The 27,233-nt window shown below is 39.4% G+C and overlaps 2 protein-coding genes across 2 annotated transcripts; one reads left to right on the top strand and one right to left on the bottom strand.

Moving 5' to 3' along the window:
- Window positions 1-86: 86 nt before the first annotated feature.
- ireb2 (iron-responsive element binding protein 2) lies at window positions 87-13,671 on the top strand. Its single transcript, XM_084018473.1, has 22 exons — window positions 87-216; window positions 2,236-2,322; window positions 2,798-2,963; window positions 3,066-3,203; window positions 3,356-3,586; window positions 4,127-4,196; window positions 4,591-4,774; window positions 4,871-5,010; window positions 5,806-5,977; window positions 6,080-6,180; window positions 6,370-6,486; window positions 7,221-7,380; window positions 7,690-7,825; window positions 8,095-8,179; window positions 8,273-8,429; window positions 8,624-8,748; window positions 8,841-8,945; window positions 9,067-9,209; window positions 9,680-9,827; window positions 10,035-10,157; window positions 10,305-10,490; window positions 11,173-13,671. Exons 1-22 carry the CDS (start codon window positions 192-194, stop codon window positions 11,281-11,283), a joined length of 2,910 nt encoding a protein of 969 aa, XP_083874599.1. The 5' UTR covers window positions 87-191; the 3' UTR covers window positions 11,284-13,671.
- An 855-nt stretch (window positions 13,672-14,526) lies between these two features.
- On the bottom strand, window positions 14,527-27,175 carry snx1a (sorting nexin 1a). The gene is made up of 15 exons (XM_084017756.1): window positions 26,868-27,175; window positions 24,415-25,378; window positions 23,337-23,473; window positions 23,129-23,204; window positions 22,822-22,865; window positions 22,458-22,599; window positions 22,296-22,374; window positions 22,082-22,157; window positions 21,115-21,228; window positions 20,175-20,268; window positions 19,557-19,762; window positions 19,041-19,184; window positions 18,277-18,357; window positions 18,107-18,178; window positions 14,527-16,565 (listed from the first exon to the last, which is right to left on the bottom strand). The coding sequence occupies exons 1-15, from the start codon at window positions 26,997-26,999 to the stop codon at window positions 16,515-16,517; spliced, it is 2,412 nt and encodes an 803-aa protein (XP_083873882.1). The 5' UTR covers window positions 27,000-27,175; the 3' UTR covers window positions 14,527-16,514.
- Between the last annotated feature and the right edge of the window lie 58 nt (window positions 27,176-27,233).

Below are 27,233 nucleotides of genomic sequence, written 5' to 3'. Positions count from 1 at the left end.
TACACTAATCCAATACAGATATGGTTGCAAAAAGCGAGGTCTACCACTTTAGCTGCTTTACTTGTTGTTTTAAAGGATTTTTGTCCGTCATCGAAGAATGGGCGTGGCTGTACATCTCCGTACTCTGATTGGTCGGCTCGCTGTTGCCAGTGCTGTCGTGAGAACGGGTCGTGTTGATTTCAGAAGTCATCATGGCGCTCGCTTCGCCAGTCAAAGGTAAAGAGTTGTATTCTGCTAATCTTACCAAGCACGCCGCCATCCTATCAGCGGTTCACCTTAAAAGACAGGAATCGATTAGAAAAAAAGATACTCTTCTCCCGGAGATGCCTGTCGTCGGCTATCGCGACGTTACCCAGCGCCAAACTGTTGGGATATAAAAGCTAACAGTAGCTAGCCTGACAATGTTTGCTTTACAATTAAGCAAGAGCTCTTAAATATGCTAATGCCGCGAGCTAGACCTGTCTTTGCTCTGCTGGAAAATATCAGAACGTTAACGCTTTTTCTAGTTAAGCTTAAAATGTGTGCTAATTAACGCTACCTTGCCTTTTCTTATCACACCAAGACGTCCGGGCACTAGCACGACAAGTAGTCGATGTGTGCTTCACGATAAGGACGAGCGTTAGCTAGCTTTGTAGCTATCTCCCATTCCTTGTCATCAGGACACACTGCGAGCATTTCATGTATTTGCGGACATCATCACGACATCACACTACGTCAATTTACCATTAAGCATCTGTGAGTTTACACCTGTATTAATCGAAACGACAAGCTACAAACAAGACGGGGATTACTTTTTATTTTGAAACGGAACGGATGTATTGAAAGTGGGATTATAGGCCATCGTGACAATGACATGTAAACAAACACTCAAATGATAGTGTAGCATTGAGTCGATTCTGTGATGTGTGGCCCTTTGAGATGCCTGTCTCTCGGTGAGAACAGGTTCACAAAATGATCTCCACATGAGTCAGCCAGTGTTTGTATTTCCTTTTATCACCTCTGCATGGTGGATTGCTGCAGGGTTACATGGTTGTTCTTGAGGACATTCTAACTTTTCACATCTATTCAGTTAATACATATTAAGGAAACTCACAATGCTTTAAAAATACACAATATTGAATTAATATTTGGCCAAGTCTAGTGTGTTCCATGCAGTGTCATAATCATCATAAAAGTGCTGCTTTAAAAGCTAGTAACCCGAGAGCCAAAGTTACAACATGATGTCCTGCTGTGAGAGCAGTGAGTAGTGCTGAGCCAAGACTCAAACGATCAATGTGTCCATTAGGGCTGCCCCCTCTTAGTCCACACATTTTTTTTGTTATGATCAACTAATATTTTTTAATGACGATTATGCTTTTTTTTAAATGCATTTTTTCATGCAGAATAAAGGTTCAGAGAAACTTGTGAAGACATCTCTGCTAAATGCAACATTTTAAAGTGGTGCCTTTGTCTCATCGATACAAAGTCATATGAGTGTAAATAGTCTAAGATGTTCTTAAGTCGAGGACAGCCCTAGTGTTCATATGGGGAGTTTTTACTCCCAAGATTTAAAGGAGAATATCATCATCAACATTAAACAACCTAAATGTAGCAGTATTTGTCTTATGGTCCAAACCTACCACCTTTCGAGTTTGTACTGTCATAAAGTACCAATCTGATACAAAATAGTTTGTATCAAGGTGCGGCTAACTACCTCATCCACATGCTTGCTTTACTACATAAAAGCCACAAAAGAAGAAATGAGACCATAAGGATTCTTTTCATTTCTTTTTTCTCTGCATTTACATTTTCCCCTAAAATGAAATGTTCATTGTTTGTTATGCAAGAAGATTATTTACAGTACTGAGTACAGTCTAAGTCAAAGTGTGGCTGTTCTTAAGACCAACTGCTTATACAACCACTAATACAAACTGGCATGTATGTAATAAGCCAATTCTATGGATGCACTACTTTGTGTGCATACACAGCTCAGAAAATGCGGGGGCCCTGCAAGTTCCTTAGAGACTGAATAAGCCGCCTTCTTGCTTGAACTGCCTTCTTTTGAGGAGATCATGATTGGGTAACTGTTGTTAGCTCCGAGCTGTTTTATAGACCCATGGAGTAAACCTGGCCAGCGTGGAAACACATGCTGAGAAAAGGAATCTTTGAGGATATCACAGCTGGAAGTTTGCTGAACTTGTAACACGCAGACTGGAACCATAGTTGTATACATAAGTGTGTGTTTTCCCTCCACAGAGCACCCCTACAGCCATCTAATAGACACACTGAAAGATGGCAGGATCAAGTTCTTCAGTCCACAGAAATTAAATGATCCAAGATATGGTGAGTTCAGACCTTCTGATTTAAAGAAAGTGCACACATTTATTCACAGTTCAAGATATTTTTTCAGGCAGCAGGTATTTTAATCAGATCTGCACAATTTAGAAAAAGTAGTTTGACATATTGTACTTTATAACTCTGAGCATATTGTGCTATTATATAATGAGGTCGTGTTCACCACAAGTGTGTCCCGGGATAGCCGTTTAAACATGCATGCATGTGAAAAGTCTGGAGGAATCGACACAAACAGCATTCTTAAAGAACATTTCTAAATATACCTGTCAATGAATATAATTGTTGAATTAACCTTTGAGAGCCTGCATTGGTTTGTCACCTCATGATCTGAACACAATGTTCATCCAATTGATAATTATGTAACAAGGACAGGTGGCGGTTAATAAACGATCAAATTTAATTACACATTGTTTATTGTAGGAAATGAAATACCACTTTTCTTTTCTTTTGTTTTGCCGTGTAGACAAGCTGCCTCTGGCCATTCGTGTCTTACTGGAAGCAGCAATTCGTCACTGTGATGGCTTTTACACAAAAGAAGAAGACATCCAGAACATTCTGGATTGGCAGCAGCAGCAGAACAAAGCCGAGGTGCCGTTCTCTCCAGCGCGAGTCCTTCTCCAGGACTTCACGTAAGTTTATCATACTATGAGTTAAACAAGCAGAATATTCCTATAAACCCCAGAAGGAAGGTCAGGTTTTATGATTAATCTTCTCCTGGTTTCCTTTGACAGTGGTATTCCTGCCATGGTGGACCTGGCAGCCATGAGGGACGCTGTGGCCAAACATGGCGCTGACCCTGGTCTGGTCAACCCCAAATGCCCAACAGATCTCATCGTAGACCACTCATTACAGATTGATTTTAGTAAATGGTGAGTTAGTATTTATATTTTCCCTTTTAGGTACTGAAAGTGATCTGAAGTAAGTGAGACTATAGAGGTACTAGATGAACCCACATTAGTATTTTGATAATGATGATCTGTTGTATTCATAGAAAGCTAAATTAGTTAATTTTTACCCACAGCGCCATACAGAATGCTCCAAACCCAGGTGGAGGCGACGGCCCAAACCAGAGCCAGGGTCATTCCCGTTCCACACCCGCCAGGCGAGGCTCACAGTGCGGGGGCCAGCGAGGCTCATGTAGTAAAGCTGCCTGCAGTGACCCTCCATCCTCCCCCGGTCAACCTGCAGCCTCTGTCCAGCAGATTGAGAATACACCTCTTCTCTGCCCTTTCCACCTGCAGCCTGTGTCTGAGTGAGTTTGCTAGGAAAAAATGAATATTGTCTTTGCTCTTTATTGCTATTTTACCTGCTGTTTGGTCAATTAAAAAAACAGGGCTTTGACATGACATTTATGTATTGGTTACACAACCGCTACAACTAAAAGAAAAATATAAATGTAATTTCAATTCAGCTTGTGTCATTTTCACTGAGCTTGGAATTTGCTCCCTTCTCAAGCATAATAAGGCTAATGTATGAAGCGTTATCTTTGACGTCACAAATCCAAAAGCAAATTGTGTAATTACATTGTTTTTATGACAGTATTAGCCTTGCTAATATTATATGAGCGTAAAGAAAATGAAGCCATCAGGGTATAAGACTAACTTAGTTGGTACTTAATCGGCAAAATGGTAACTTCAGTAATGCAAAATGCCAGTTTTTCCAAAAAAATTTCTATAAATGTATGCATGCCTGAATGACTTAGTTTCAGCCAGTTTAAACGGGTCAAGTGAGTTGACATATCACTGCGTTCTCCTTTAGTATGATAACGGTTGATTTGTTCTCTTTTCTGCAGAACTGAAACGTCCCTGAAGAATCAGGAAATGGAACTGATTAGAAACAAAGAGAGGCTCCAGTTCTTTAAGGTACTGCAAAGAGCAAATATACTTGTATTATTCTCCTTGGTTTAAATCCATGCAGAAACCAAAGTGTAAAAACCACAAGTCACCGTTTTATGGGGGTTATGTGGCGGACTGTTTCCTGTAACTTCCTGGAGTCTCTTCTGGGGGAGAACAGGTGTTTTCCCCAAAATATTCAACTGTAGAATGATAGACGGTAATGCTGTCTTTATATCAAAAGTGATACTTTTTGCAGTGTATTGTTTTACACTTTTTAGAACAAAGAATTTTGGCTCATGGAAAACTTTCACTAAAAAGAAAAATAACTTGGTATCTCAATATACAATGTATTTGTACCTTAAGTGAGACATTTAAACACTTGTCTACCTATTGCTCTTTCCCTATCTGTCAAATCAAACAGTGGTGTTCAAAAACATTTACCAATGTGAACGTGGTTCCTCCGGACGTTGGTGCAGTCCATCAGGTGAATTTGGAATATCTCTCGAGAGTGGTTCAGGTCACCGACGGTTTCATCTACCCCGACAGTGTGGTGGGAACCGACTCACACACCACCATGATCAATGGCCTTGGCATACTGGGCTGGGGTAAGCCATTTCTAAACTTAAGTTCTCACTAATTGCCCACGTCATTTCTGGTAGATTTGTCAACCAGGCAAGTTGATTGACTTTTTTTTTTTTCAGGTGTTGGGGGAATCGAGTCAGAAGCCGTGATGCTGGGCCAGCCGGTGTCTCTGACCCTTCCTCAGGTGGTGGGCTGTAAGCTGGAGGGCTCTATCAACCCTTTGACCACCTCAATAGACATTGTCCTCGGCATCACAAAGGTAACGCTGCTCTGCTCTCCTTCATGTGTTATTAGGACTTAATTTCAGAATCAGAAATACTTTATTGATCTCTGGGGGAAGCACAAATACATTTAAGAAAAGTGGAAACAAAGGACCATGTGAAAAGTAAATTATGTACATGAGGATACAATATATAGTCAGTAAATAATAAATGATAAATATAAGAAATATGTGCATTAAACACAAACAACATGAAACCGGAGTGCAAACAAATAACATTGCAAGAAATGGGTTTCTATTAAGTTTATTCAATATAAATGCAAGAATATTGTAATAATGATTAAATAAGAATATTTCTTGAAATGTACAGTTTAAATGCAGTATTAATTAATTATTGTACAAGTGAGTACAGTTTAATCATCATTGCACATAAAAAGTCATATAAGATGAATCGGTAGCTTTTGACGAGTGAAATAAGTAGTGAAATAACTCCAAGCGCCAGTATATTCACTCATAGACACTCTGCTGGGCTCTGTGGTGCATTGCGGTTAAATGAGTCTTGCAAAAAAAACGGGAGCAAATGCAACAGGCCACGGGCAAGGTCGGCACATGTTCACACACGTGTTCCTTGTGCAAACTGCACACCTCACTAGTGGAGGACAGTGACCCATGTTTAGTCGGTTAGATCCAAAACATCCCATGACGGTATTATCTAAATATGATATGCAAGAATTGACGTTTGCACAATCACTGTTGCAACGAGTAATATATGGCACTATTTATAGGAAAAACTCAAGTATTGCCTCTAAATGTATCGTGTGCATTGATTTCTAGCACTTGCGGCAAGCTGGGATCGCTGGAAGGTTTGTAGAGTTTTTTGGACCTGGAGTGTCCCAGCTGTCAGCTCCTGACCGGACCACCATTGCCAACATGTGCCCAGAGTACAACGCCACCGTCAGCTTCTTCCCTGTTGACCAAGTCACACTCAGGCACTTTAAAAAGACAAGTGAGTCAGCCAAAGTGATGCTCCACATTAAGAATGACAATACCAGATTCTGTCGTAGCATTTTATACATTGTTTATTAACATGTCACAATTTTCTTTCCAGATTTTACCCAAGAAAAACTTGAATTACTGGAGTCTTACATGAAGGCTGTGAAACTTTTCCGAAGCTATGAAGACTCATCAGAAGATCCCCAGTACTCTGAGGTAAGATAAGAGATGGTGGTGGCTGAAATCCCTGTATGTGTTTTACATTAAATCATTTAATAGAATTCATTAATTTTGGCTAATAATGGTTGTTGCCTCATGCTAGCTAAATTAGCAAAAAATAAGCACAGCAGTAGAGGAATTTATTTCCATAATAAAGTGAAATTAAGACCATCGATCTCTGTGCAGGTGATTGAGATCAACCTGAGCTCCATAGTGCCCTGTGTGAGCGGACCGAAGAGGCCTCAGGACAGAGTTGCAGTCAGCAGCATGAAAGAAGACTTCCAGAGTTGTCTTGATGAAAAGGTAACAAACACATGATGCACAATGACACTTAAATATTAATGTCTACTTCCGTATGCTAGGAGAGGGACCAAGTGTGCACACATCCAGGCAAAGATAAGTCATAGACAGAAAACAGGCTTTTCTTGTAGAGGCAGAGTTGATTACTGCCACTTAGGAAGATCTTTCAGATGATACATTGCCTTGAAAAGACATAAAAAATATTTATTTGAATCCTTTGAACACAGGCAGACAAAAAGGAAAATGACACGAAAATGCATAAAATGTGGGGGGCTTTTATTGTGAACGGTAAGAAGAAAAGTAGTGGATCTGCTCTGTCTTGTCAAGGTTGAAAGGTGTAATAATGTTGCTGTCTTCGGGAAAGATCCGACTGGAAAGCCTCAGTGTTGTTGTTTATACACAGGTTTCATCCCACGCAAAGTGATTGGTTGATGCCTTTACTTGCGGTGTGAAAGCTCAGACAACTTTACCTCGTTCTGAAAAAAAAGCATTGCTAGTTTCCCGCTAATATTCACGTTCTGTTTGAAAGTATTCATGACAATAACAACAGTTTGAAAAACATCCTCTGTCAATCCTCTTCTAAGTATCACTTATGCTGGCATAGATTTCTGATAATACCTGGTTGAGTCAGTTTTTCCCACAGGATTTTCTGAGACTATGGCGGCCCACCACAGTCTAGGTTTTTAATGGGAAACACTGGTTGGCTATAACATTTGTTTTCCTTGTTTTGCTTGCAGGTTGGCTTCAAAGGCTTCCACATTTCTAAGGAGAAGCAGCACACACGAGTCCCTTTCCTGCACTGTGGTCAGGAGTATCAACTGGCCCACGGCTCACTGGTCATCGCTGCTGTTATCAGCTGCACTAACAACTGCAACCCGTCTGTCATGCTGACTGCAGGTAAAGAGTCCAAAGATGAAACTGTCATCAGATTTCCTCTGAAAATATTCCCTAATTTTATCTGTGTATGGGTTGGTTGGTAAAGTCTACTTGATTGACGTTTTTTCAGTATCTAGTCATCTGACCTTTTTGCATTTGCTTGCCTGTTTTCACATTTTTTTGTTTCTTTTCATTCTAGTAAATCCTAATCTCTCACAACTCATATTTCATCCACTTAGTTTTCCATCATTCACTTAATGAATATTGACTCATAATTGTGGCTACTTTGGAGGCCAATCTGCATAACGCAGCTGTTTTTGTGATTGACAGGTCTACTGGCCAAAAAGGCTGTGGAGGCGGGGCTTGTGGTCAAACCTTATATTCGTACCAGCTTGGCTCCTGGAAGTGGCATGGTCACACACTACCTCAGTACCAGTGGAGTCCTGCCTTACTTTAGCCAACTGGGGTAAGCATGCGTATACAGTGACAACACACATACATTTTGTGTGTAAATATTTAGTAACATTAAATTAAGTAATAGCGAGATGTGAGCCATTGCTACGAATTTAGACCTTTTTGTATCATTTCTGTGACAGCCATCAACCCAAAAGAGCAATGTGTATTGTAAAAGTAAAACATGTTTGAACATGTGTTAATTATCCTGTATCCTGTAAGAGAATGTGAAATTATGTCATTCCTTTGCACAACAACGCCGTGTTTTCCTTCACACCTCAGGTTTGAGGTGATTGGTTACGGCTGTGCCACCTGTGTAGGGAACACAGCTCCCTTACCAGCAGCTGTCGTGGATGCAATCAAACAGGTGAGATCTCCGTAATGCTACCTTAAGCTTTTTTGTATATTTTATAATGTTCATCTCACATGAATCAAATCTTGATGATCCACTGTGCTTTAGGGGGACCTGGTGGCCTGCGGTGTGCTGTCTGGTAACAGGCACTTTGAGGGCCGCCTGTGTGACTGCGTGCGTGCCAACTATCTGGCCTCCCCTCCCCTGGTGGTGGCTTATGCTCTCGCGGGGACCGTGGGAATCGACTTTGAGACGGAGCCTCTGGGTAAGGAAGGCACACGTCAGGAGCTCTCTTAAGCTGCTCCACTAAAACCTGAGGTTTTTAGGAATTTGGCTGATTAACGTGAGCGGACATTAATTGATTCAGTGTCTTGTGCAGACGTGTAACCACTGAACATGTGACGAAGCAGCAGTAATTATGAAGGGCTGACACTGAGTATCCCATTGTTGTTGGTGCAGGTGTGACTGAAGAGGGGAAGGAGGTGTACCTCTGTGATATCTGGCCTTCCAGGGAGGAAGTCCAACAGACTGAGGAGGACACGGTCATCTCCTCCATTTTTAAGGATGTCAGAGGAAGGTTAGAGGTCAGGACACAATATTCTTTATTTCTTTTATGTCTAATGTCTGCTTCTATTAAGGCATGTGAATTCATTATCATAAAATGTGCTCTCTCCAGAAAGGGAACACGCTTTGGAACAACCTTGAGTATCCAGATTCTGTGGTTTTCCCCTGGGATCACAAGTCCACATATATCCGTTCGCCGTCTTTCTTCAGCAAGTTGGTAAGTCTTCAGACCTTTTGTGGTAATCGTTATCTTGCAGTGTCTCCTGATTTTACACATTGAAGGAAGTAAAAGCAGCAACAAGTCAATAAACGCCTCCACCGCTTGTCTTTTGTCTTAGAGTAAAGAGGTCCCGCCTCCTCAGTCAATAGAGAACGCTCATGTCTTACTGTTCCTCGGGGACAAAGTGACGACGGACCACATCTCGCCAGCAGGCAGCATTGCCAGGGTTAGCGCCGCTGCCAAGTACCTGCTGAACAAACGGTTAGTTTCCTATCAGACCCGGTTGTGAGAGTCATGAAGGAGTCCAGACTGGAGAATACTAGATTCAGATAGACCAGATTCAGATTACTGCATGGCCATGTCCTCATCATTGTCCTAAATTAAGCAAGGCTATTTAAGTAGCCTGTCCTGGAATACTATTCCAATAAGTTGTTTAAAGCAAGGTCAGAGAAGGAAAAATGTGCCTAGAAATGTGAATTTTGTCAACGAAAACTACAAAAAATATTTGTGGAGATCCTTTTTAACTCATTAACATTAATTCTGTAAACCAAAGTTATGATAACCTATATTGCGATTTCAGTTGTCAAATAATATTGAAAGATCTAATGTGCAGGACAGATGTATGAATGGGTCAACACGATTTCAGTGTTGTCAGTGGACATTGTTGCCTTTTTGTTTTTCACCGCACAAATGCAAATGTAATGCCATCTCACTTTGAATTCTGACCTCAGCCTGACACCGCGGGAGTTTAACTCGTACGGCGCTCGCAGAGGGAACGATGCCGTGATGACCAGAGGCACGTTCGCCAGCATCAAGCTCCAAAATCGATTCATCGGCAAACCAGGCCCTAAGACTTTGCACATTCCTTCAGGCCACACAGTGAGTGTGAACGTTGTGAGACCAGTAACACAGAGGTGGAGGTTTTTGTGGAGGTGCATCAGCTAGTCCAAACATCAGTCAAGCTCATTGTTCCAATAATCAGACTTGTGAGCTTTAAGCTGTGGCATTGTGTGTCTAGCATTAGCATTGGATTAGTTTTTGTCTAATTGCTTTAATATGTCTCTTCTTTCGTTTGCCTTGGATCAGCTGGATGTCTTTGAGGCAGCTGATCGCTATCAGAGAGACGGCATTCCCCTCATCATCCTAGCAGGCAAAGACTACGGCTCTGGAAACTCCCGGGACTGGGTAGCCAAAGGACCATACCTGCTGGTAAACTGCAGTACACACATGACACGTTCCACAGAGCAGGAGACATGATAGCCATGATCTAAAATGGTCCAACAATTTTGAAGAAAATTTACATTTACAATAAAGTATGAAATATCTAAGAAGCTGGCTTTTTCCTTCGGTCGTCAGGGGATACGTGCAGTCATCGCCGAGAGCTTTGAGAAGCTGCACAAGAACCAGCTGGTGGGAATGGGCATCATGCCGCTCCAGTTCCTCCCCGGCGAGAATGCAGACTCGCTGGAGCTCAGCGGGAAGGAGAGGTTCACCATTACCCAACCCGACAGACTGAGTCCGAGGCAGCAGCTCACTGTCAAGGTAGGCAACAGGCGGTCAGCCCCGAGCAGGGATTACTATCAGAACACGTGTGGTTGTTCTATTGTTTGTTTGTGGATGTCTCTACCTGAGATTCATTAAGTCCATTAAGTTCTCATTTCCAAAGATTTAACACAATTAACACTACATTGTTTAATTTCTCTCCACGAAGGGTAGGGCAAAAAATATTTTGACATGTTATTAGGAATTTAAGACTGTTAAGAGTACATTTTTAGCTTTTTAAATTCACACTCACTAGAACCTAAGCGACTTTATCATACTATTGTAGTCGTGTTAGAAGAATAATCCGATATTCATTCTCCGTTTAAATCCATTTTGGTCTCATCCAACTCCGGGAATAATATCTTACTCATCGGCTGCTTGATGTTAATAAGCGTCTTAAAGGAGCAGTGTGTAGGATTTAGTGGCATCTAGTGGACTGCAGCCTACTGAGTTTTACACAGGCTGGGTCGTGTCAAGAAAAGCAGTAGGATTCATAATTCATGTAGATATGAAGGGTTAAGCTAATGGAAATACAATAATTCCTACATTCAGGTGATTATACACTAATGGAAACATTGTATTCCATTTCTGCCAATAGATCCTCTGAAATGCTACACTGGCCCTTTAATGATAGCATGTTGATTCGTTATTTAATGAGAATTGTTTGTGTGTTCTCTTGCAGACAAGCCAAGGGAAGTCCTTTTCTGTCACCGCACTGTTTGACACTGAGCTGGACGTTATCTTTTTCCAACACGGAGGTCTCCTTAGATATGTCGCTCGGACTTTGCTCTGAAATATCCTGCAGCCCTACTGAGCAATCTGCATCATTACACCAGTCGGTCTTCAGCGTGGATGAAAAATGGCTCAACATAAAGTCTGATGATTTGTCTTTGAGCATGACCAGATGTCAGTTTTTAGACCTCGGCTGCTTCTTGGTCACTGCTCATGACTGTTTCTTGCAGTTGCAACAGCAGCGTTCCTCCTCACAAGACGACATTGACACATGACAATTACTCGATTAAGAGACCCTTAGAGGACCTTTGAACCTAACCTTTTTGTGTTTTATTGTGTTGGAGACCTAATTTGCTGCGTACTTGAGGGTACATTTGTCATGGAGTTGAGCAAAGACGAAACAAATCCTGTCTGCTTCAGTTGTTTAACAAAATAAATCAATAAAAACAATCCTGCCTAGAAAGGCTGACGAGGTGCTAGGTACTACGGCATGAATACCTTGTTTGTCAGGGTGCAGTATAGCCTGTTTTTACCACATCCAAGTGAAATATAATTTTGCAGAATGGATGTCAGTTGCCCCTACATCTTATTTGGGCCAAACAATCGAATGTGTAAATTAAAGTGCTGTTCATATTTATTTAATCAAATCCCCATTTGCAGTTGCCTCTTGATACTCGATTTGTGTTCTGTGGAAAATGTGAAATCCCTCTTTCTGTTGTATCACAAAGCTACATAAAGGCAGTCCTGTGCGTCACATTAAAAGTGAATTGTGAAGGTTTTTCAGCCTAAATGATCAGTTAGTGTCGATCCATAAAGCATCAGATGCTTTGAATAGTTTGAGCAAAAAAGACAGATTTAGCATTTGTATCCAACGTATTATTAAAAGGCAACATTGTAATATTTTAGTCAAGCTAGCTGGTGCGGAGGTTCAAGGCAGCTACATCGTTTTGCTGGTTGTAGTTACACTTGTCATATGCACGTAGTCGGGTTTTTTTAGGTAGACTTGAAAAGGATAGATTTTCGAAATTACACTGAATAGCTTTTACTCATGTATCGCCAGTGAACCTGTCCAGCTCAATCTCTTCCTGCAGCAAATATTTATTTAAAGTTGAACTCACTCTGGTTTTACACACCAAACTCAGTCGTATAAATCCTTATGTCTTATGTTCTCGTTGACGTGTAGTCATGTCTTTAATAGCACCGCTCAACTTTGATGTGTAGCTTTATGTCACCGGCTTCCATTGAAAACTAAATGTTGCTGCTTTGTTGCCTGGAGAGTGAACGTTGCATTAGTGTCTCTAGGAGGAGATTCTAGAAATCTGATGAACAAGTGATGTCACTTGAGTCAGCTTTGATCAAGGCCGAAGTTTGAAAACCTTTCACAGCGCCTGGTGGCTCGAGGCTACGTCAGCATTATACTCCAATCTACGTCTGAACTCCTGGCTCGTGAGATGCATTGTGGGTAATTTCGGTGGTACATTTTGACAAGGATGAATGCATTTCCTAAAATGACTTTCTTTTTCTGGTCTCACTTTAACAACTGAACCCGTTTTTGATACTTGGTCCCTGTCGTGATTTGGCGTGATTCTAAAGATAAAAGCTGCATGAAAGTGTAATCGCCGCGCTTCATATCTTGGGTGCTTCTCATGCCATCAGTGCATTTTCCTTTCTATTTAATATAACTGAGGCAAATTGCATGACGAGATTAGTAAGAAATTACTGATAATCAATGCTCATTTACCAGTTTATATTGCAGTTGGAACTGAATTATAAGTGTATGGATGGACTCCAACCCGGTCTATAATATAGGTATGTTGAGGTACTGGACCCGTATAATCATTTTTGTGTCTGTGCTTTATCATTTAATGTTTGTGCATGTCCAAACAAAATAATGGCACTTTCAGAAATCATCCCTTCATTGTCATTGTCACATTGGATTGGAGCCTTTATGCATTCATATTTTTTTGAGAGCGTGGCTATGTTTAAGAGAAATCACCTACACTATTCTGTTAAAACCATATACTGCCTGAAACCATTGCAAAACTGTGTATTTGTGTTTTGTCATTTTAAAACTCAACACGACGACAGTGTTTTGCCAAATGCCAAAATTAGACAAAGTAAGTAGCGAGCTGTCGTGAGTCTCATCGTTTCTACACCGCTTCATCTTACAGGACATGTAGGCGTTTAGTCCCTCGGTCCCCGTTTGCCGTCCTAGTTTGCAGTCGTTTGAATTAGTCTGATATCTGGATGCAGCAGTGTGAAAGCTTTACCTGTAGTGTTCTCGTGTGTAGCAGTTAACTGGTCCTCCGCTGCCGCTTCCCATCATCTCAGATTAGGGAAGCAAAGTATGTGAACCAAGTGCATCGCCGGTCACATGAAAAGGTGTCTGGATGTCTGTAACTCTGAATCATATTGTAAATAGTTTTTAATAAATGGTAAGGCAACGCTGGTCATGTGTCTCGTCTGTGAGGTGCTCTGGTGAAGGATAACTTCACAGTTATCACTAACGGTTTACTACAGAATGCATTTATTATTTAACAAGCAAAGCACGAAGGAACTGGCTTAGTCTCATTCACAGTTAGAGAGTGACGATGTGTGGATAATTTATTTTAAGGACTTATGAGATATACTATGATTTATGAAGGGGGAGGGGGGTTATGCCATACTATCCAATTACTTTTTAGATTGTTTTAATATGATTTGTTTAGGATCTTATTATGGAATACTATACTGCAAATTTGTGATACCTTTTAAATTACATACTATACCATTGCTTTTTCATGACACAATTCTATGACATTTGGTTGGCATTTTTTCTTTTCTTTTTTTTACATCCATCTAGAAATACCATACATTGATATTTTGTTAGTTATAACAACATACTATCCTAGAACCTTTTATGGTATATACTATGACAGCCTTAAACATTCCGGTTAGGATATCTCCAAGATTGATCATGAAATATCTTTAGCCTTCTGCACCAATAACAGATTTATTATGTCTCAATACCCTCAAAAGATGACACTGTTATGACTTTTTCTGACATACAATTACTTTGTTTTTTCACAACATACTACACAATACCTTTTTTTCTGACAAATGACATTGCTATTCTAATAATGCCACATTTATAAGTCCTTAATGTGAGGCTAAAGAAACGACTGAAGAGAAATGAGACACTGAATTCAGACCTTTATGAAATTTCCAAGTGTAAACAGTGCAACTTTTATTGATTCGTTTAAAATATTCTTTTTATGACAGTGCTGACATTGCTCTGCACAAGTGATGACATACAGTAAGAGGCCACCCTAACCAGTTTTATTTGAGTGCTGTTTAACAGTTCAAAACAAGTGTACATCAAATTGTCGATAAGAATGTGCAAAGAAATGACTGAAAGTTAAGAGATGGCAACAAAGGATGCTATGTAGCTCGTCACTACGCAGCTTTAATTTAGGAATGGAAATGTGAAATTAAAGCTGTATTCAAAAGATGGCAGCCATGCATGACGGGTTTGATACTGTTTGATGTTAAAACTCAACTTGTCAAACTGCAGACTGAGGCTTCAGGAAAGCATTAGGTTCATTATGACATCAGTACGTTTAATATTTGACCATAATCTTCTGTCTCCGAGTCAGCATCGATAGTCTTTCTTTGCATGTTGTTGCCCATTTACTAGAAATCACACAGTATTATTAAGTGCTGACATTCACCAACAATTTCTGGTAATTCATTGTGTTTAATCATGCAAAAACTCCCACTGTTCGCTGGTTTCACTTCCTCAGGTGTTGCTTCTTTTGAGTTTCATGTCGTTAACGAAGTATAGTTTACATTTTCTCATCAAGTGCATTAGAGTATCTTATACTGCAGAGCTAACAAATGTGTAGAATGCATTTCCTTCCTTGTAAAACTTTTGCAGAACCGTTTTCTTTTAATCCTTTGAAATCTACATTGTTGCATCCATGATTATTATCTAGCATTCTTCTTCTTCTTCACCACCAAGTTTAGTTGTTATTATTTGCAGCCCTCATATTACTGCTAACAATATGAAAAAGTAGGACTCAGAAGCCCACTAATCCAGGCAGCCTTTGCTTTCCATTCATTTCACTACAGCATGGAAATCTACTTGCAGTCTTGAAATCCAGTTAGTCACTGTTGCTTGGAAATGCAAAAAAGTTTCAACTGACACTTACTGTACTGCATTACCACATTAATGACGCAACTTTGACAAAAAACAGACTCCAACCTGATGCTCACTGTGAGGATTATATGTTTAAAGTTTATGCAGGCTGGTTTTCATACGGCAGGCTGTAGGGAACGTTTTTTTTTCCTTTTTGAATGAACTACATTCCAGCGGTATACGCAAGAATATAGAGGAGAAAAACACTGAATTTGTAGTAAATGGGCTTAAACATGAAAACACCAGTATTGTTCTTTAAACCACAGTATCGACAGTCGTATCGTTATGGCTGCGTCTGCACTGCCCACAAAGGTATACAACGTTCTCCCAAACTGGACTACACCAAAAACACCATTCTGACTTAAAAAAGGCACAGACGTGTGGTTATAAGAGTAAAGTTTGCAGGATGATTGAAATCATATCTAAAATATTAAACTCACAAGCTTGACCTATGATGCAACCATTGACCACAGCCGTAGACACTGCTCATCTAATGCCTCGAAATACCCCGAGCCCCTCCCCTCAGCATCAATAGTATTAGAAATCTGAAAGAATAACAAAACAAAAAAAACATGGCTGGTACTTTAGTACTTTATCCACCTGGTGGAAGTGCTAATAATTCTTATTTAACTGTCATTTTATCCCTTTGAGTCTTTAAGAAGAAATAGAGTGAGACTCTTGGCCACTTTGTTCGTCTGGGTCCCCAGAAATATTTGATTGGAGAGCAGCCAAGCTGTAAACAATTAACCACTGCTGATGTGAAATAGCGCCTGATCACACGAGGGAGAAAATCCTGAGAACAACGGACTCTGTTCATTTCCCTTCTCTTGTGGAATTTAAGGGAATCATTCATCTGTTTTCTCTATCTGTGTGTCCATATCTTTGTATATGCAAACTCTTTTAATCTATTAAGAAAATATTTGTGGAAGGTTAAATGAAAATATACAATTATTAATACAATAGAGTACAGAGCTATATGTGAAAGGTGATTAAAAAAACAGGTTGATTGTATCTCCCTTTACAATGCGCGCATTTTCCTTGGTTTAAAGGCAAGAGGTAAAGTGTATAAGAAAAAGGCAGCCTGTTTTGTTGTCCAAAAGGCTGGTGCTCGAGGATTAGGCAATTGCTTTTGCTTCTGGTAAGAAAGCATCCCAGTACTTTATGAGCTGCAGAAAGAAAAGAAGAGAGAAAACAGTGTCAGTTTCATTCATAATTAACACACAAGAAATGGTTAATAGTCGACGAAAAAACAATTAACAACATCAAGGAAAAATTCCACACATCTGAAATGAATTCTCAGTTTTACGTAATCAAAACTTTAATATCACCAGGTTTATGGAGCTAGAACAGTCTCATAATTCATAAATGCACACAGAAATTCATAAATGCACAAAAAAGATTTACAAATGTATTTGGGGATTTGTATATACATGTGACTCAAAACACAAATACATTTTCAATGCACACACAAATATGTTTCATTTCATATGTAAGTAAAAAATATTCACATATAAAAAACAAGATTCATAAACATATTTCCAATGCACACACAAATCTAAAAAAAAATCACAAATACATGAACGTTAAAGTATTTGCAATCTTCATCAAATACGCATTTGGGGCTTGTTACATTCATATATGAACTGTTGGACCTGTATTTACAAAGTGCTTTTAATTTGTAAACCTCCCTGCATTTGTGTGTGAAACTTTTGAGACTCCCCTGACGTGACTCTGATCCACAAATGCGTTTTTTCTAAGAGGAGGTTGTCTGTAGCCAATCAGATGTCTCCCTCCTTTACAGCCAATCACGTGAGTGCGTTGCGTTGGAGGGATATGGGTGCTAGAGCCAGAATCTACCTTATTTCTGGAGATAATTTCCCTTCTTCCTGTGCTCCCTGTCTTTATGCTGTATAGATTAGGTGTACAGTTATATAAATATCTATTTTTCTTTTATAAAGAAGCATTTTATGGAAGTAATTTATTCCCTCATTCTGGGGAAGATGAACCGGTGCGGGCGGAGTTGTGTTTTAGACTTTTGGGGGAGACACTCACGTGATTGGCTGTAAAGGAGGGAGACATCTGATTGGCTACAGACAACCTCCTCTTAGAAAAAACGCATTTGTGGATCAGAGTCACGTCAGGGGAGTCTCAAAAGTTTCACACACAAATGCAGGGAGGTTTACAAATTAAAAGCACTTTGTAAATACAGGTCCAACAGTTCATATATGAATGTAACAAGCCCCAAATGCGTATTTGATGAAGATTGCAAATACTTTAACATTCATGTATTTGTGATTTTTTTTTAGATTTGTGTGTGCATTGGAAATATGTTTATGAATCTTGTTTTTTATATGTGAATATTTTTTACTTACATATGAAATGAAACATATTTGTGTGTGCATTGAAAATGTATTTGTGTTTTGAGTCACATGTATATACAAATCCCCAAATACATTTGTAAATCTTTTTTGTGCATTTATGAATTTCTGTGTGCATTTATGAATTATGAGACTGTTCTAGCTCCATACAGGTTTGGATTTTTTGTTTTTAAATGTACTACTTTATTAAACATACATGCCCTATTATTTCCTTTTCCTATCATGTAAAAGAAAAGCTAAATAAAAATCATTTGAATTTAAATGTAATTCTGATTAGGATATATAATATTTCATTATTTACGTGTTAAATATTCTTGTTTGACACCTACCTGTTGTTGAGAGTGAAGCAGACACTCCAAGTAGTTAATTATCTCTTTTTTGCAGCTTCTGGCTTTTTCTTTCTGTGTGATATAATAAAAAAACAGTAATAATCAGTAATAAATAACATTTTCTACATTCTAGTAACCGATGTGAAAGTAACAAAGATAAACATCAGTACATCAAAGCGGATGACTTCCTTGCGCACAGTAGCAGAAACTCTTTCAAAGTCTCTCTCATACTGCGTCACCTTGGCCTCCCACTGTTAAGAGAAGAGGAAAAGTTCAGAGTCTTTTAGAAGCATATTCATGTCATTAACGTATGAAATGTTGAACATAATAAAATCATGTTAAAATTGAGTGTCCAAGTCAGAATTATAAGTTAACGCTGTATTGCAGCATTTCATATTTCTTACTAAGAAAGTAAATCACAGGTGAATGTTTTGATTCGCATTTCAAAATTTGGATTTAATGTCTCAGAAACTTTACTTTAAAAGTCAAAATTTAGACTTAGTATCGCAAAATTGACTTGCTGTGAATATGTATCTCTCTTCTAACTTTTAAACCTTTTTGTTTTTGATAGTCCTGCTGTAATTTAGCCTCTATACAATTTATTTGATAAAAATAGAAGATAAAAAAAATCTTAAAATATAAAGCTCATGACTGTTGTTGACCTCATTTAATAAAAGTATATATATTTTTTTACTTTTATAAATAGATAATAATAATAAAATAGAATTATGTTGCTCCAGATCATCAATTAATAATAATAATGGATAATTGAAATGTATTTGCTGGGTCCTGACAATGAGCAAGTTAGTAGAAAATAATTTATGGCGATTCAAAATCAAATTCAACTCCATTTGATCCTCGTTTCTGATGAACAATATGTAGGCTTTTCAAGTGACTAATTATTTGACAACAAACTTGTCTGTGTGGTTTGTACCTCAGCGATCTCCTCTTTAGCCAGCTGCAGTTTGTCAGGCTTGTTGGCCCACAGCAGTTTGGCCTCAGTCTCCCTCTTCTTCTGCAGCGCGGCCTGAGCATCCTGCCAACGCTGCCACGACTTCATCCGGTGATCAAACGACCCCTGCAGGTCACAGACAGGCAGAGGGTCATTTCATCTTTATATTTGGTTATCCACTATAGCCACTATAGCCATGTACCCTCTGGCTAAGGTTTAAAACTGTTCAAAGATGATGATCTAAGTGGAATTTGTATTTGTATTTGTAGGAAAGGTTCTCCTTACGAGGATTCAACATAACTTCTTGGCAGACTTGACATCACTACTTAAGATAGTAAGGTACAATGACAGATGGAAAGGCTGTTTTTGAGGTTGGAGTCACTGTATGTCAAATAAATAGGCCTCAAGTTACCTCCTAACCTTGGAAAAGTGAAAGGGATTATGTAACTTAAACATTTTGGGTTATTTTTAAATTCAAACTATCGATTTTCTTCGTACCCTCACAGCTCCAAGCAGGCGGATGTAATCTGCGATGAGTTCGGCAAAGCTGAAGGTGTCGTTAGCAGCTTGTTCCTGGTGTAACTGCTCCATCTTGTCCTCCACCTCTGCCAGCTGAGAGAGAGCTCGGGAAAGAGCGGTGTTGTCCTCTGCGCTGCCCAGCATGGCCGTGCTTTTGGCGAAGCTGGCTGTGTTTAATGACAGCTCTGGGGCGTAGGAGAGAGCCACATATTAATGAAAAAGTCCACCATGTTCATAGAAACACCAAATACAGCAAATAAGTGATCAGCTGGGGAAACTATGTCCTGGGTATGGCTTTGTGTAAAAAGGGAACCCATTGGTAAAGAGTTATCATAAATATATCCATAAAGACTGTAGATTTGTGCAAAAACACTAAAAGCATCAACAGCCAACTGATGAACAAACTTGGTAACCCTCTCAAATATTGCCATACCATTATGATGAAGGATATGACGGCAAAACCTGGTCTCATTAATGAATGTCACCATTATCTTTGAGTCAAAATTATCCTAATCCCTTTCACAAAATCAGACAAATAAATAATCAGTTTACGACATTGACTGAATTAAATTTAATAATTCAACAGAGGTGACTAACCTTTCCTGTGGATGACCAGAGATTCGACCAGTGCATGGAGCTTCCTGAACTGCTGGTCTGCAGACTCTACCTCCTGCAGCTTCTCCTCAAACCACTGCAGCAACACACACTTAGAGTTAGTGGAATCATGAGCTCTTTGACATTACAAAACCTCAACACCACAACTGTGATAATGGGGTCAACAATGTACTTTTTTTTTTTTTAAAACATTTCAATAATAGCTCAAATGTTATCATTAATTATATTTGTATGATGATTGAACTTCAATAGGTTACCATTTTTGTTTTTTTGGCAACTAGGGTGAAATAATTAAGTTTAAGGATGCAAATGAGTCAAAGAAATACAATTTAATTAAAATACTATTCCAGACAGTCTTGATTTAAACAAGAACCCTGATCCTAAATGTATGCTAATGATGACTCTTTGGTGCTTTCAGAGAAAAGTGTTAAACAAGTTGAAAACGCACTTGAAATCAGTTCAATGCACTTATCTTCTTGTACATGCATTTAGCTCAAATATTTGAATACGTTCAGTGTATGCTCAGAACCAAAGGGAATCAGTGTCATAGTTCAGATTCTTTTTAACAACTCTTGAAAAACTGGTCTTTGATCAACATGACTGCCTGCTCGTTCTTTAATATATATATATATATATATATATATATATATATGTATATAAAAATATATCTATATCTATTAAATATACTGTAAAAATGTTATCTTGCACTAAAGATAGCACTAAAAACAAAAGGTTAAATAAAAACCAGATCAGTTTACAAAATAATGCGTTCATCGTAAATATTGTCATAATGGAATAACACAAATGAAAACATTTTTTTTCTCAGTGCCAATTTAACCTGCCACAGCCTTTACCTGCCTTTAACTGGGCGCATTCATTCTCAAGAAGCCCTGATGCAGCAGTATTTGAAATCTGAACTCACCACATCGGACTCGTTCATCTTGATGGTCATTTTACTGACGGCATCTGTTGCTTTGTTAATCATCTTCAGGAAGCCGGCGCCACTTAGAGCCTGGGTGCTCACAGCTCTGGGCAACTGAAGACACACACATTACAGCATAGCTATCACCAGACTGCACTAAGGAAATGCACTAAAACTTCAGATTCACAAAGAGGATCAATGACAATAAGCAATAATTCCTCTGAAAGTGTTGCTCAACTTGAACACAAATTTCCAGATGTAATAAAGAGTATTTTATCAGAATTATTTTTTGTTGTGCATAAGGTCTTATGCTGTTAAAAAGAATAGCTCACCCACTAAATTACCATTTGTAAAACCATTCCTCTCCTCAAATCTTGAAAAAGAAACGTTTTTCTCACATGCCTCCAGAATAAAAAAAATCAGAGAAATGGCTTGATGAATTGAAGTAAATGGTGGCCGTGTTTAACAACAGCAAAAATAAAACCAAACATCCGTTTACAAACTCCCACAACCCATGCAGTATAATACAAGTCTAATTTACAATGCTCACTACACATGCATCTTTGCATGGATGAGTCTGAAGTATTTTAAATAATTAGGTTTAAGCAAAGATGCACGTGCTTGGGAAGTATTGAGTATGAAACAAATAAATAATATTATTATTATTATTATTATTATTATTATTATTATTATTATTATAATAAATAAGACTTGGATTATATTACAAGAATTGTGTGAGTTTGTGAACTAATGTTTTGATATAGTTTTAGTTAAATGCAGACCCCCATTTACTTAAATTAATCAAGACCTTTTTTTCGTCAAGAATTCAAAGTAACATGGAGTGAGTAATTGATATAATATAATTGATATATGGTTTTGTTTTGTTGGGGGAACATTCCTTTAAGGAGGCTCAGGCATAAAACTAAATAGATGTGTGTTTTCTAAAAAGGCACACAGCCCAACTTACTTCCTCTCTCTCCAGGAACTCTCTGACATCAGGATCTTGAAGAAGTGACGGGTGATTTACCACCCTCTGGAGATACCTATGGAATGCGGAAACAAAAGAAAAGACCTCACTTTCCTGCTTTCTATAAGCATGGCAACATCATAACTGCTAAGTTCACTGATTTTTCTAACTGAATTGTCATAAAGCAGCTTTAATTTCATCCCTTCTTTGTTACCTCTCCAAAGCGGCTCTTCTTCTCTCAACAAAGTCTGCAGATGACGAATCTTCCTTTCCCACCTTCACCTTCGTCATACCTGTACAAGATGGCATACCTCAATATAGCTGATGGAGCTGAGGTTACAGTATCAGAGGAAACAGTCAAGCAAAGTTAGGCTACCCAGGATGCTCTTCTCCGGTGGTGGAGGCACGATGAATCCGTTTGGTCCATGTTTTTCAGAAAGTTTCTCGTAGAGGCCGAGGAAGTCGCTGAAGCGTCGCCTCACTGTAAATGTCTTGTTGCGGAACATGGACAGTGTAGTCTGGAGTGAAAAAAATGAAATATTACCATAAACATCTTACACAATCTAGGATTTCCTTTCAAGAACAGTGCTTGGGCGCTTCTTCTGCAATTCGCCAGACAATATATCCTCTCTTGACACACTGTTACCACACATCTGATGAGTAACTGGGCTAACATCCTGTGAATTAAAGACAACCAACTCCTGGTCAAGTGATACGTTGCACATCGAGTAGTTATTTACCTGTGTGGTTACTTTGTAGGCCATGTAGGCATTCATTCCGTCCCCTGAAAGAAAAGGATGAAAGTCAGTGCAATAAAATACAAACCGATACAAAAACTGACAATTACACAAGCTGCACATGGGTTTCCTTGATGATCACTAGTTTCCTTTCTTATCCTTTGTCTTTCCACAAGTTTGAAAAAGGAGTCAAGCACCTCGGAATAACTTCTGCTTGATTGTTGCTTACAGTGAACAAACCAATTATTGACTTTAGTGCACTAAAACATAATAAGACAGATTAAAACAGAAGACATATAATAAGCCTCACCTATTTTTTCAGGGTCTTTGACAGAGACAACAATCTCAAATGTGTCTTCCTGCTCTTCTTCTTCCTCCTCTTCCAACTGAAATACATATTGGATAGAAAGTGAAACACTGCCAGTCACAAAACATTTCTAATGTCAACTGTTAGTTCTGGTAAAATGCTAGTACTAGAATTTTTTTTATAAAAAATAGTAATAAGTATGTTTGTGTACCTCCTCCAGGGCAGCAGACTGCGGCTTGGTCAGGCTGGCAGCTGCTGACAGGGAGGAGGCGGATGCAGATGGTTTGGCCGCCGCATCTTTCTTTCTCTCGTCCCGCGGACTGTCGAGAGAAAGCTCCACTGTGGCTTCTGTTAGCGGTGAAAAAAAAACAAACAAGACTGAGGTCATTACATGCTCAGACACACCAGAGCTTGTAAACTGAAGTCACAAGTGCCTAATTTATTGGGCAGTACAAGGGGAACTCCCCCACTTGTACAGTGTTGGACGGTACCACTGCATATGTAAAAAGAATAATTGATAGATTGCAGTAAAGTAATGTCAGTTTGGTCAGAAGACTACAAGCTTAGTATATACTACTAGCATAACGCACCATAACAACCTCTGACTGAACTGTCAGCAGGCAAGTTGCATTGTGGGTAATGTATGCACCAGGTTTTGACAAGGAAGAAAAAACACCATATCGCAAGTTCTGCTGCATAGATTTGAAACTGTCCATTGTGAATCTGGCAATGACACATATTTATTGCAATGCTAAATTCTTTTAAGAATACAAACAAACGATGTGTCGTGTCATAAGACGATGACATGCATCAATCTCTGGTTTGAGTTTGGCAATGAACCAGTGTTGCAAGTCATTCTCCGTCTGTCTCCCCTCATTTCCTGTAAGCTTACTACTGTCCACAATCCAATAATGGTAGAAAAAAGAAAATAAACAGTGGAAAGCAAAGAACACACGGAAGTGCTATAATATCACCATCTGGTGTTTTTAAAATTGTAGTTCTGGCTATATTTCTACTCACAAGAAATTGTTTATTGAAACTAAATATTTTCAGGCCAGAGTGAAGTCATCTGTTGCACACCTGACTTTGAATGTAACTGTTCAAAGTCATAAATAAGAAAAAAATCATATCATACTGAAATAAAAAGATAGACAATCAAGAGTCTCAATGACCCGCTTTGAGCTTGATGCAAACACTCTTTTTGTCACTAATGCAGCTCTTAGAACATTAAATCTAAATTCATGATAATGTTTCAAAATAATATATTTTTTTTTAAATTGTGGACTCACCAGCAAATATGTCTGTCTCCTCTTCAGAGTGGACTCCATTAGTCTTGGAGTTGACAGCGCTGGTCTTTTTAATGCTGGGCACTGTAGTGACGGCTTCCTCGGTGAAGATGTCATCAGGTTCTGCAGGGTTACTGTCTTGCAGAGGCCCACCTATGTTGCTAACGTCACTAGCAGCTTTGGTTGTGACATGTTTGGCCTTCTGCTCCTTGCTGACAGTTTTCTTTGAGGTGGCATCCAGCGGCTCGCCAAACAGATCCTCATCAGTTTCACCAAAGAGGTTTTTCTGTGGCTGCTTGGCAGATTTAGTCTGCCGTGGTTCTGTGAACAAGTCGCTTCCCTCACTTTCGAACAGATCGACTGTTGCCCGGCTTGGTACTTTGACATCAGCAGCAGGTGGGACATCACTAAGAAGGTCAACCAGAGGGTCAAAAAACGTGTCACTGGCAGTTGGTGGCTGTTGTGTGTCACTGGCTGGCAAATCATCACTGAGGTCGATTATTGAATCAGTTGAAGCTTCTTTTGCTTGCTGTTCATCATCACTTCCTCTTTCCCCATCACCAGGTGGGTCCGTAAAACCACTGGTCACTTCAATCTCATCTGTTGCTGCTGCAATAGTAACATCTGCTACCATAACTTCCTCTTGCGGTGCTTCAGTTTCACTTCCAAATATGTCAACAAAATCATCTGAGGGTCCATCTAAAGGGATTTCAGTTGTGTCTTTTGCTACATCTTCGATGGCACTTTCAACTGCGTCATCAGGAGAGTCGGTTATGTTGTCTGTTAGGTCGACAAAATCATCTGAGGGTTCGCTCATGACTTCACTCGTTGGTTTGTCTTCTGTTTGGCTGCTGATGGGCTCGATTAAGGGATCATCCATGATGTCACTGGGAGGCTTCATTAAAACATCACTGGGCTGGCTGGCAGGGGGCAGTGTGGTGTCCATTTTGGTCGGGAGAGGGTTGCTCTGGAGAGGAGGTGAAAGGGGTAAAAAAAAAAAAATGCAATATGCAACTAACAATTATCTGTAAATTATTTTCAGATTAATTATGTAAAAAAATAGATAAATCAAACAGGTTTTAAGAAATGTGTTGGTTTTAGTGTACGCTATACTAGATACTAGATTTATGAGTGAACATCCTGATGTTTGCTTTTGTAGTAAATTGCATGTTATTGGTCAACTTGATTGTGAGCTGAGCCCCCAGATAACACTTCGAAGCACTCAACAGAACAACTTTTTCACTAAGACTTATTCACTAATACTTTTTCAAGAATACAATGCATACACTAAGTAGTCAGTTTACTAGAGGAAGTGTCCTGCGACAAATCCTGCTTTCCTAAAACATTTATAAAGAGATGTTTGCTTGTTGCTGCTAGTTATCACATACACACTATGAGTAATTCCTTAACAAAAGCAAACATCTACTAAAGGTCAGAGAACACATCAATGAGCTGATAATCACGTCCCTTTTATAAATGAGGCCACTCTGAAATGACAAATGACCACTGCCTGCTCCATCACCATACATGACCTCAGCTACAGGCTCTGTTAAACGTAACATTCACAACTTGCTGAGTAATGTTTTCCATGCAGCAGTGTTACTTAAAAAAAAAAAAAAAATCGACGCCAGCAACTTTCCAATCTTTCCTCTGAACTTTGACTGCGGGAAAACATCCGGGTTCTGACCATGTGACCACAGCTCACTCACATGACAGGAGGTTGCCCGAGCCAGCTTTTTAATTCATCATTCAAAAGGACAGTGAATTTTAAACAATTTAATATGTAAAAGAGGATCCAAGATGTTGTCAACTATCACAAACAGGCGACACACATCTTATTCTCTGCATACTGCTAACGTTCGACTACTAACTGCTTTATATGCATGACATAAAAGTCTGCACACTCAACATTTTGAAGAGGATATCTAAAGATTTTAGTGCAAATTAACCGGAGTGTGAACGATTTTCTGCACGGAAACACACACAGGGGCGTTTATTTGATGAATTCGGCCCATCTGGTTTCCCAATCGAGCTGACCAAATCACAGCCAGCCAGCTCTCCACAATGCAACTTTTCAGGAAGAAATCAATACCAAAATGGGCGTTTGCAAATTGCAACACTGTCAAAGATCACCACAAGCTGTTTTAAAGCAAAAACTTGTAATAGAAGTAGGATTGTCTGCCTCAAACCGCCGCACTGCTTTGATAATTTAAGTTACAGTAAACACGACATGACAGTTGATTATGTCAACGTCGTTTTCTTACGGTTTCCTCAACGAGAAAACAAGCTAAATGTTTATCAACAGCATTCTAAAACTTTTGCGAAAAGCGCCTCGTTAGCTTTCTTCGCTGACGTTAGCTAACTAGGTTAGTCTTTTGGCAGTTAATGTTAGTTAGCCAAATACCAGAGGCAGCTTAGCTTAGCGTGAATTCAACGTTAAGTCCGTTCAGACATACTGCGCTCATGAAGAGGTCGTCCCCGTCGTCGTCTTCATCACTGTCTCGGCCGCCGACGTCTTCAGAGTCCAGCACATCTTGGTCCTCGGAGTCGGGGAACGGAGGAGGACTGCGCTCCGAGCTGGTCGCCATCTTCAATCTTCTTAAAAACACACACAAGGGGAGGCAACGTCAACTGCTCCACTCTGTCTGCGCACCACACAGGCGGATAGATGTGTCTCCTTTAGCGGCTAACTTTACCCCGGAGGCACATGCAAAGCTAAACAACTGTTGTGGTTGCAGTTGACTTGAAGCTACAAGTAACGTTGACGCAGAGGGTTGACTGACTGGAAGCTCCAGGACGTGCAAACCGCCGCTGCCTTTCCT

This window comes from Eutrigla gurnardus (genome assembly GCF_963514095.1).
Source record: "Eutrigla gurnardus genome assembly, chromosome: 9".
NCBI lineage: Eukaryota > Metazoa > Chordata > Actinopteri > Perciformes > Triglidae > Eutrigla > Eutrigla gurnardus.
This window is presented reverse-complemented; position numbering and strand designations above follow the sequence as displayed.